The sequence below is a fragment of the Gavialis gangeticus genome, unplaced genomic scaffold (assembly GCF_001723915.1).
Source record: "Gavialis gangeticus isolate Ggan-Ray unplaced genomic scaffold, GavGan_comp1, whole genome shotgun sequence".
NCBI classification, from domain to species: domain Eukaryota; kingdom Metazoa; phylum Chordata; order Crocodylia; family Gavialidae; genus Gavialis; species Gavialis gangeticus.
In genome coordinates this window covers 99,146,871-99,159,208 of record NW_017729024.1, presented here as the reverse complement: position 1 = coordinate 99,159,208, position 12,338 = coordinate 99,146,871, and the positions used below count along the sequence as shown (strand labels likewise).

Sequence of the window (12,338 nt, the reverse complement as noted above, 5' to 3'; positions counted from 1 at the left end):
GACTGGCAAAGGCACATAAAACAATAAACCTTGTAGACAGAGCTGTTAGCAAGGCCTGGAGTGGTTGTTGCCCAACACTTTCCATTTATAACTCTGCTTTCAGTTGCTTGTACCTTTGCTGAGCTTTAACCATTCAGCCAAAATTTTCCATGACAGGTGTCTTGCCTCAGGCTGTGTGTGTGCATGTGCGCACGTGTGTGTGTGTGTTTCAGAAAATATGGTTCATCTGTTTCTAAGAACTAAACTAGGGGCTAGGCCATGTTACAAAACATACAGCCATTCTCCACTGAGAAATCTGAGAGAGAGAGAGTGGTTCAGAAAATATGGTTCTGCAGCTTCTGAGGACTAAATTAGGGGCTAGCCCATGTTTTAAAAAAAGGTGTACAGCCATTCTCTGCCCACTGAGAAATTTTAGTGCCTTTATGGCTTGGACCAAAGGTTGAAATCTGAGCCCCTGGTATACCTGAGTTATTACAGTCTTGACACAAGTGTATACTATGATTTACACATGATCCTTGCCCTAGTCAGTGCACAGGACAGAGCTGTTCTAGGAATGAATTAGGGGTGTGTAGTAAAGGAGCCAGTTGCTTCATTTGCTGCAGATGCCATAGGGTGGGTAGTGAATGAGGCAGCCAGCTGCAAAGAGAAACAGTATAGTCTCATGGTTACAGCAATTGAATGGTTGCTTGCAGAACTAGTCACTCTGCCATGTAGTTCCTGTAGGACACTGCAGCCCAAATTTTCACAAGTGGCCACTAACTGAGTATGCCTCATACTTCAGGTGCCTCATCTGAAACCCTGGAGCATGATTTGTAAGAGAGCTGATTGCTCACAGCTGTCACCAAAGCCTATGCACATTGTGTTTGGAAGACAAAAGTACTATACAGTGCTAAGTACATTGAAAAAATCACATCTTAAGCATCTCAAAGTTAGTGAATACTTTGGGTTTTAAGCATTCTGTGCCTTAGCTCTGCCTCTAATATGAAAACAATACTCACCTTATTGGGGGTTGTGACGATCAATGAATATTTGTGAATACTATACAGATTATATTAAACAACAAGCAAAAATGATTCCTTCTGACTTCAGAATAGCATTTGAATAGCATGCATCGAGAGTGTGATGGTCCACAAAGTTGAAAAATGATAAGAAAAAATATTGAACTGGTTTGAAGAGAGCACCATCAGTTGTGTGCATCAAATGAGATGAGAATCCAGCAGAAAAAATTGTGCGCAAACCCGTTTTTAATTATTAATCATTAATATGATACATAACATATGTAAGAGACCAATTTAGGGTTGCACAGCACAACCTTTCCTTGGCATAGGCTAATTTCTGACCATTTGACTTTGCAATCTTAATTATGATCTTCTGTCTACTTTCCTAGGTTTTTAAGAAAGCAAACTAAAAATACAGATTCAATTTTATGGACCACACATGATTTATTGGGAAGACTAGACCTCTTAAATACACTGCACACAGCTTTGCCACTTGACCGACTGGAGCTACAATAGTAGTTGATTGTCGTGCTCTCTGTGGACTGTCACTAATGAGTAACTGTTATTTTTCAATTTTTCCCAGTCTTCACCTGTTTTCTGACGTCTCTTCTAATATGCCTCTGTCCCAAATCATCTTGTCTCTTCTCAACTTTTATCTCAGTATCACAGCCCCATTGGGCATCTTTACACATACTCTCAGAGCCTCTCTAATTAAATCGCCCCCAGCATCACGTCTGTTCAGTGTCCCTGGCTTCAGAATGGCTGTAGGGGTGCTTTAACAAGCTTTAGTTAAAGTGCCCCTACTGCCATTTTGAAGCGTGGATGCTAAATAGACATGATGCAGAGCCAAGAGACTCAATTAACTGAGTCTGTTCCCACCACATGCTAATTATCACACCTCGGAGGAGACCTCCAGCACATGTATGGGTGCCCATTGTCCTTTTCTAACTTGTTCCAGTCTCCAGCTCTGAGGACACTTTTCCCATTCCCACTCCCTTCACCCCAGCCAATCCCAGTTCCTCCCCTGCCAGTTCCTTGCCCAGTTTCTTTTCCCCCCGACTCCAGGTGGCCCTTAGCCAATTTTTCCATTCCTGGTAACTCCCAGTCTCCCTCTCCAAGTTCTTTGTCCAATCTCTCTGTACCCCACTTCTGTATTCCCATGTCACCACATTTCCCTAGTCTCTTTGACAGACAGATCCAAGTCCTCCTTCCTTACCTCCTCCTCAGTTTTTGTTTCCTCTTCTCCCTTCCCACAGGCACCCAGTCTGTTTTAATTCTGGTCTTAAATCTAATCTTTTTTCTCTGGTCTTAAATCTAATCTTAACCAATGCCCATGCACCTACTAGCTCCAAGTCTCCCACCCCCTTATTTTGCTCCTGCTTCCAAACCAGTCCTTTGCTTGCCCAAACAATGCCAAATCTTCTCAGCACTCTCAATGTCCTTCTTGGTCCCAGTCCACTCACATATCTCCACAGGTGCCTCTTACCCCTTCCACTTTTAGGTCAAACAGATTTCTTCTTCATCTTGCCTTTCCCCAAGAGTATTGAAAGTAGAAGGGTCATGCTTTCTATCTAGGTATCTGTACCTACGAGTGGATAGAGGGGTAAGGGGGAGTTGCACTCACCTTTGATTCTTGGTCCACCCAAAGGTTAAAACCAACTACCTGGAAGGGGCAGCAGCATTTCTACTCAGGCAGCAATGATGGAATCAATGGACTTTATGGCCCTGATTCATCTACCTGATTCCTTCTAAACTCTTTATTCCACAGGCGTTAACAACCCTCTCTCCTTTGAAATGGTCCTTTTAAAAGGTCTTGATGTTCAGCGAACCAAACTATCCTTTCTTCTTCGCTTCTGCTGTCTGTTGGCTGCACCTAGTAAGGTAGGACATTTTTACATGTGCTCCCTGACATGGCGCAGGGTGCTCTAATTACTGAGCCACGCTAATTAAAAGTGCCAGCACGTCATGTGTATCAGCATCACCATGTGTCCCCACACTGAAAAAAAAGGTGGCAGGGCAGTTTGAACTAAAGCTCATTGGATGCATTTTATTTCAAAGCACACCACCACCATTTTTTCAGTGCAGAAACGCTGATACACATGATGCACGAGGCTACCGGATTGAGTCCATTTCCATGCTCCAGCAGACTTAACTAATCGAGTCTGCTCTGACATGCTGGATTTCCAGCAGGCTCTGCGGACATATGTAGGAGCCCATAGCTCCTATTTCACAAGCCTGCAGGCTGTTTTTAATTCTAGCTTAAAACATTAACTCAGGTGTGGAAATAACTTCCAGTAAAGCTCTGGATGCAGTCAAGATGCTCCAGGAGGCTAGACTTTGATTTATGAACCTGAAAGATGTCCATTTAATTCCAATGACCACAGGACTAATAAACAATATCTTTAATTATTTTTTTGCCTAGTTTGTCATGGGTTTTTTATACATAATATATGATATAGCAAATTAATTCACATGCCAATACATTTATACTTGTTTTTGCTTTGATCTTAAACTAGCCCTAGGCTACTAGCTTATTACTAAAGCTGATAGTTTCTTTTTTAATTTGATAAAAATATGCATCGTGTGCACCACACCATCTACATGCCCCTTTTCAAAATCGCAGATCCACCCCCCTCTGTCCCTCACAAGCCCACAGTAGCTCAGACCTGCAGCATCATGGAAGAATCTTTTCAAATCTGGGTGCTCTAAACATCTTTGCCAAGCAGGCGCAAACTGAGATTTTTTCAAAGGCTTTCAAAATGCCAAGTTTGGAAAACCCTCAGAGGAACAGGAAAAGTCACATCTCGGATATAAAGGGCCACCCTGTTAAATTTTAAGTCCCCAATCCTAAGAAGAGGGCTCTATAATCTTCTTAAAGAAAAGCTTGCCAACATTTTTACCAGGTGCCAGACAACATTGTTTTCTGCAACCTCATTCTAGAACCATTTTGGCTGAAGTTTTCTGTAAAAGAAAAATATTGGTGGCAAAAAAGAAAAAAGAAGCTTGACAGCACAAAGAAATTTCTATCAGAAAGTCAAATCTTGACAAAGGTATAAGCAACTGAAAACCAGGATCTTGCACTAAGTACTGTCAGAAAACCTTTAATAAACATCGTTAGCACTTTACCGACAGCACAGGCCCAGGCCCTTCAATGGTCTGTGCACAGGTGTACCTCTGCACCTATTTGGTGCCTCATAGATTTCAGTGGCGTTCTGACCCGGTAGACCAGTGATTCTCAACCAGGGTGCTGTGGCACTCTGTGGTACCTTGAGATCCTTTCAGGAGTGCTGCAGTGCCATACAATGTTAGCGCTGTGCAAACATGCTTCACAGAAATTGAACATAGAAATCCAGTGTTAAAAACATTCTCACGTGCTGTTGTCTTTCTGAGTTATTTGCAACCGAAAAAATTGCCCTATTATTTTTCTGTCGTCAAAAATCAAGTGAAAACTAAGAGCTGATATTTTCTGAGGGGTGCCTTGAGTCTAATGAGGGTGTGCCTTGAGTCTAAAAAGGTTGAGAACCAGAGGCAGACATTTGCCTGTGTTCGCCTGAATAAAGACTAACAGAGTATCTTAATACCATTTAGCATGTTCACAGAACCAAGTTTCTTACACCTCATTCCAGGCTTTGTCTTCTTTACTTTACATCTTTCCCAAGTCATGACAGATCTTTACTCCTTCCCTGACATTGCTGATACAAGACCCAGCATGCATTATCTGATGTAGCACAAAAATAATAAAAATAGTACATATTTGGTGAAAACACACACGTTAAATGCATCAAGCTCTCCAATATCTGACAGATGGATTTTCTTACTTACTTGGTAGGTCAAACCACTTACGTTAACAGAGTTTACCCCTTTACCACATTATGCATGTGTCTGAACTACTATCCTCATAGAAAAATCAATCCTAGTTCAGTAAGACTCACCTTCTGATCAGGGAGGGTTTTTTTAACCATCCTTTAATTTTGGCTTTGCATTCCAGTTTCATTTCCTATCTTTAAGTTAGTATTTCTTACTACAAAGCATGGTAACAGCAGTGAATGAACTGGGTCAGAGTTTTTCTGAAGCCAATTAAAATTGTCTTCATGGTAGCCATTTCCCAGCTTATAATTCTCTACCTGAGCACTGTCTTCATTTGACCACAATTAAGATATCATATAAGCAGTATCTTCTGTATTTTCTCAATATAAAAAGATTTATAAACAGCCAATGCACTTTTCCAGCTTTATGGCTTTTAGATTTTCTCTACATGATTAAGATGACTACAGGAAGCCTAATACTTGTTCGTTTCCATACAACATCCAAAAATAAAATCCACCCCAACCTGATGAATCCTGTATGATATTTAAGAAACTTACAAGCATAGTTCACCGACTGGCAAAATCCAGAGGAATGTACATATTTATGCAGAGCGAAGACCTCTCTGACATGCATACAAAACTGCTACAAAGGGATTTTCTAGCACATTTCTTAGTTTCATCTTTTCCATACATAAGCTTGAGAAATGAGATTTTATAAGTCTCCATATTTAATAATTACCTTCCCCTTAGTACTTAATCAAGTTCTCAAAAATAAGGGTTGAAGCAGTAAAGAGAATGAGTAATTAAATACTTATTGGTAAGTATACAGTTCCTTTCTCCATCTTGACAACTGTGACCCTTACTATCATTTATAATTATGATTGTTTCTGTGCTATAATTTTCTTGTAGAACTATGTGAGTCCCATGAATCAAGTCTATATGAGAGCCTGGTCTACAATGTGAAGTTCATATATACTGTGTGAAGTTCATATTGCTGGCAGTGAAAGTAGAGTTGGAAGGGAGTTAAAAGAGATCATATGAATACATTTGATGTTGGAATATTCTTATAGCCACTGTTTTATTGATGCTGTGAGAAGGCAATATAACGAAGGTGAAGCTATTAAAGTATAAGTGATTCATGCACAAAGCCTTAAAGAAATTTTCATTTGCCATGCAAATTTCTTGTGCTGCTATGGAAATGTATAACCTCTCCTACAGTTTTTCTTCCTTCAACAAGCAATTTATAGGAGTGACTTGAAGACAGTTGCATTCATTAACAGTTCTACATGTGTGAAAGGTGCAGTATGTTCTTTAAAGGGTGGGATTGAACCATTCTCAGGAAGTGCCATTTCTCTAATTTCCCTTACCTGGATTTCTTTGCAGTTTAATTTGAAAAATTAAAAGTACACTGGGTGCATCTACATGTGCAGTTAGTGTGATGCAATAAATAAGATAAATCCAGAGATTTGGAACAGAAATCCATAGTGTCAACAAAATTTTTACCTATTGTCGCCTAAGTTCTTTGCTACAGAATAATTGCTCAATACTTTTCCATAATCAAAAAGTGAGTAAAAGGTGAGAGCTGACAGTTTCCAAGGAGTTTCTTGAGTCTAACAAGAAGTATCTGAATCTAAAAAGATTGAGAACCACTGAAATGACGGGTGGTTTTCCTTTCTAGTTTTGACAGACTAGTAAAGAACATGCACTTGAATTGCTGCATTTTGGGAGGACTGTCCAGGGTGACCTGGTAACCTTGGGTCTGATTTGCATAGGAACTGGATCTTACAATCTTGCCCCCTCCTCCTCCCAGGTTTAAAAAGTGAATGATTTGCAGATGGGGTGTTTTCCCAGGCTGTGGATTTTTTCCAAGCCATAGAAGCATTTTGGTAGTCCATTAATAGCTGGTATAGCACAGTTAAACCAGGGGAAATACTTGAATCCAGTAATCTCAGAGGCAAGTCAGGGCCAAGGAAGTCTCTCTCTCTCTTTTATCTCATTTACTTAGTTGCCAATGGTAAAAAAAGGACTGATTAACTAATTAAAAAACTAAAAGGTACTTATCAAGTTATCTTGCTACTTACAGCTCATATAATATAATGCAGGTTAAATTTTACTCTCTGCTGTACAAATAGTGCTCCTACTTGTGAGTTAAAAGGAAGTTACACACTTGAATATGAGGAACAAATTTGATTGTGTATGTGGACAAAGATACCACAGATCTCTAGTGATATTTAGATATTTTGAGTCTCGAAGACTAACTGAGAGGGTTAGTTAGCCATGTTAGCCTCAAGTCAGGCAGATAAGGAAGGGTAGGGTGGCACCTTGGAGACTAACTGGTTTAGAGAGGCATGAGCTTTTGTAGGTGATAGCTTATTTCATCAGATGCTATGAATGGAGTAGTAGAAAGTAGAGGTCATTTTGATCTACCAGCTAAAAAGCTGTGTTTGCAAATGTGTAGCTTAAGTCTTCCAATCATTAACACTGAGTATAGATAGACTTAGACATTAAAAATAAATATATCTTAAATATAAGATATATAAATATAAAATTAAGCTCATGGAATCCAGCTCTTTAGGAAAAAGGGATGCCCTGAAATGCCGATACAGGGAACTCTACCCTACACCAAAAAAAGAACAAAGTGGTTGAACTCTTCCCCTAACATTGTTACTATAGGATTATTTGGACACTCAGCTCTCATGTGTATTTCTAATGGACACTGCTGACTACAACTTCAAACCTAAATGCACAGGGCCCAAAAACATGTGTAGTGGAATATACATATACCCTAGTTAAGACAACAAAGCAACTTCACTTACATCCTACAATCATGCCATCCAGTGGTGCTTAAGGCACTTTGGGATCTGCAGTTACAAGATTAAACTGATTTTTTACAGGACGCTTCTACTTTTTCATTATTTTTCCTTTCATGTTATCACTACAGAGTCTGAGTGTAAGTGAAGTATTTGGCTCAATATGGAATGTGTTGGATGCTTCTGACTGAGAATTTTGAAAACAAGGGAAGTGGCAAAATGCTTTTCTTCAGTACTTGCAGGCTCCAGAAACAGCATGTTATCCATATGGAAGTAAAGAAGTAGAGCTGAAGTATGCTGTGCCAGCATTGCATGATGGAGGATTTTCCATCATTCATAACACTTAGTAGTGAAAAAAAGACATTAATAATGCCAATGTGTATGTAGTAGCAAGATTCTGTCATATTGCCCAATCAAAAGCCACTGATTTATAATGGACAGTCATGCAGCTGTGTGGAATTTAGGTTACATCTGTTGTATATCAAAATAATATGCACAGCACATATTATAATAAGAAACATAATTATTCTTTGTGACATTTCAAGACAAGGATATGAAAAAAGTGATAAACTACATAATTTGGGTGGGGGTTAAAAGGTCAAAAAGGAAGTCTATATTTTATAATCTCATGCTAGAGAAACAGAATTTACATTTAGAGCTGAATTTTATGAGGTTAATTTGTATAGGTTTCAATTGAGTTGGAAGAATATTTGGCATTGCTTTATCAAGGACATTCAAATATAATTATATGCATAATCAAATATTGTCTGAAAATGGCTTTACAAGTGAAAACAGGATAGGATTCTAACTTTTTCCTTAGGTACATTAGGCTGAACTGACTAAATACCACATCTTTTAAAAAAATTCTCTTACACATCCTGTTAATTCTCAAGCAGTTTTAATTTCCATCCTGTTTCAATCAAATGCCTAAAACACCTTTTTTCATAAAACAAAACTGAATAAAGAGAAAGTGCTTAACCTGTCCATGTTCCTACCTTCACCAGTTAACTGCCCATTCAATAAAATGCCAAGGATAGCTATTTCATTATGAAATAATATGACTATCAAAATGTTTTCAGAAGCTAGTAATAAACACCAGCATTAAGAAACAGTTCTTACTTCAACAGGGAAATAGTTTTTACTCTGGAGCAAGTTACAAAATATTATTTTTATCATTTTAATTTAGGAAGAATGAGTTTAAGCATATTTGTTCCGTGATTTTTGGATATAATTCAATTTAAAAAGGGTTAATAGGTATGTGAGTTAAACTCTAGAAAGAATATTAGTGATTAAAAACTATATTACTTATTATGTTGAAATCAAACCCATAAAAATAAACATTTCAAATATATGACAATTTTAATTAGCAAGCATATTTACATTACTAGCTACTGAAAAAGATATTTATAAAGTTATGCTGTAAGAATCAGAAATGTACTCATACAATTCAAATGCGTTTAGTAATACCCATATACAAAAGTTAAACAATGTCACTAGTAGGAACCTTCATTTTTCTAAGTTAGCATACTTACTGTCTTTATCTCCATGACTAAAGAATAAACTTCATGTAGACTTCAACCATTAAATTTTAGTCCGCAGTTTCCATCCACTACACAATCAGATAAAGCTTGCTTTGCAGTTGCAACTAATGGAAACAGTGCAAAGAAACAATGACTGCAAATTTCCATGTGCTTAAACTGAAAATCTTTGATGGCAGGAAACAGATGGACTGAAAACTCAGAAAAAATATTTCTTCAGTAATTCAATCGAAGACCTTGTATACCACCTTGTATTCAAGAACTTGTAACTTGATCTGGCTTCATTTATATATTACAGTAAGGAAATGATTAACATTCATGATGTCACCTGCCTGAATTTTCACCAGCAGTTCAGGATAGAAGCATTCTAATGAAGATTTTTTTTTTTACAGTTTCACAGTACTTAACTGTGTATACACATTGCCACCTACAGTGTCAAGGTTATAACTGTATGTTCTGAAATAAGCCCAACCGAATAGTTTTTTCTAAAAGTTAGCATCAGCTATGGAATGTAAGAATTGCTATACCAGATCAGTGGCCCATCTAGTCCAATATGTCACTAACTGTAGCCTGTTCCATCTCGTGCAGGAAGATGTGCAAAAATCCCCCAGATGAACCATTATGAATTAACTGTTCAGAGTGAAGAATGCTGTCCTAAAACTGGGGGTAACTGGCTTATACTTGCAAGGTTTATGACATTATTATTTTTTTAATACTAGCGCAATTGTGGATTTTCCAATTTTCTGTATAAATGCCTGTCTATTTTTTGATGTTTGCTGAACTCTTGATCTTATCATAAGACAACTGAGCAACAGAGGACTTAAGTGCCAAGTGACACAGATAAGAACTTTGATAAGATCAATACTGAGTCACAAAACAAACATTGTACCAGAACAATTGGGTATTTATATCCTGAGTAAAACTCTGTGCGCTAATGCAGCTATAACATTTTTCTGACTTCAGTGGACAGAATTACCGTCTTTCAAAGCTAGTAGAGAGATTAAAAAAAAAAAAAATCACAAAACCAAACTTTGCAACCAGAAGCCACATTTCTACTAAGGATTTTTGCTGAACAGACTGGTAGTAGAAGCCCCATAATATAGGAAGCTTTTCTAGCATGGACATATATATAGTTTACAATGGGGTAAAAAATGGGCAGACCTTAGTTTTTCACCTGTTCCCTGCTAGTTGCCTGTATGCATGTTTTTGCCCTCTGGTAAGTGGAAACTAAATGGTAGTACTTTGGATCTCTTTCCCTGAGGGTTATGTTACCCTCATAATAAGTGGAAACTAAATCACAGTACATGAATACACCTTGGTAGTTACCAAAGGAAAACCCTGCCCTCTTTTACCCCCTGGCAAATTGTAAGTCTATAGCTTGACTTTGCTATGTCAAGAACAGGACTAGCACTGAAAAGTCCGTCAAGGTTCTACACATTGACTTATACCTCCATTATTACACTGTCTCTCAAGGTCAGGATTATATTCCTTTAGTATGAAGCTGTAGACTGCCATCTCCCCATTTTTTTTTTGCAAGTTAGCCCTACTGTTCCACTTTGCCAAGATTGGTCACTAGCTTCAGCACCTGTTCTTCACTATAGACTCAACTGCATATGAATCCATGCAACTATCAGGGAGCCTTTCCTATGCAGGGCAGCATTTTTAGTAAACCACAATAGAGCGTATTAGTTTTTATGTTAGAATTGAACAGCAAAGGCTATTTGCATGCACATCTAGCAGCATTCTCTGCCTGATAACTCCATTCATGGCATTCCATTAGGCAGCCAATTCTTGTGTGTGTCCAGAAACCTGTTTTTGTTTCAAAACACAGTCACAGTTTTTTTACGTATTCAGCCCCCCTTGCTTGTTTAAAAGTTGATGTCAGGTCATTAATCTTCTACATTCTCTCCAGAATAATGTGATTTGCATGTTGACAAGCCTTTATACATTAATACCAACTGAAACTTGCTTAAATCTATCTCATTCTAGATAAGTTAATCCTGCTATCCTAGGAGGCCACACTGCAACAAAAGTGGGTAAACTGAGTCATATGCACTTGCCATAAAAATATTGGAGAAATTTCCCAAACTTTCCACAGAACATTAAATATCAAGTAGGTACCAAGCAAAATAGATAAAAACAGTGCGTGAGACCTAGGTCTTCATAAATATGCAACCCAGGTGCAGGCAATTATTTTGGGTGGAGGGTTGCTTACCAAGTTTTGGCAAGCTGTCAAGGGCCGCATGGGTAGCCCCACCCCTTGACAGGTGCCCTGCCCCTTGGTTACCATCTTGTGACTGGAAGTCCTGCACCCTAACCCCTGACCTTTGCCCCCAGAAGTTCCTCCCCTTATCCCCAGAAAAGCAAGGGGTTTTGCCATCTCGGAACCAGAAAAGTACGAAATTGTATTTTAAAATGCAAACGTCTAAAACATCAATTTGATTTAAAAAACTATTGTTGTCCTGGTTTACATGCGTTTGTGTACTGTACATACAGGTGATTGTATATAATAGTTTAAAATGAAGTCTTACTCATATATTGGAGTATAGGTTTTGGGGGGCTGTGGGTATATGAGTACGTGGGGGAGTGTGTGTCTGTGGGTATGTGGGTTGTGGATGGCTATGGGCTTTGTGGAGGGCTGTGTATGGGGGAGGGTGGCTGGGGAGGTGTGAGGGCCTGCGTGTATGGCAGTGCAAGTGGTGGGGGTGGGTGCATGTGTATGCTAGGGTGTGCGTGTGGGCCCCTGCTCCCGTGGTCTGGTGATGCAGCCAGGAGCCACGTGGTGCTGGATGAGTGGAAGGAAGCAGGGAAATGGCTGGGGCATTAAAAAACTGGGTACCTAAGGAGCATTTGTGGGGTTCAGAGAAAAGCACCAATTAGCCAAATTAGCACAACTCCGGTCTACAGAGAAACGTTAAAGAATTGCGTTGTATTCTAGTCTACTACAAAACCCTTTAGACTGAGTAAAGTTCTGTAAATTCTATATTAAATACCAGAAGACTGGTGAAGAAGAATCCCTACAGAGAAGATATTTGGGATCAAATAAGATGCCAGTGATAGCACTTCACTTTTATGTGCAATGAAAAATGTTCAATTTCAACCTCCTGCCCAGTTTAATTCTTTGATATATCTCACATTTAAGGAACAACCTGATGGTATTTAACACTGAAAAATGCAAGGTTCTCC

At 38.7% G+C, this 12,338-nt stretch overlaps 1 protein-coding gene across 1 annotated transcript in view; it reads right to left on the bottom strand.

The window, feature by feature from the left end:
• TRPM6 (transient receptor potential cation channel subfamily M member 6) overlaps window positions 1–10,289 on the bottom strand; it is a 135,536-nt gene extending 125,247 nt beyond the window's left edge. Inside the window, exon 1 of the mRNA XM_019517451.1 lies at window positions 9,147–10,289. Coding sequence (XP_019372996.1) covers window positions 9,147–9,161 — 15 coding nt within the window. The 5' untranslated portion in view covers window positions 9,162–10,289. The remainder of the gene's footprint in view (window positions 1–9,146) is intronic.
• Between the last annotated feature and the right edge of the window lie 2,049 nt (window positions 10,290–12,338).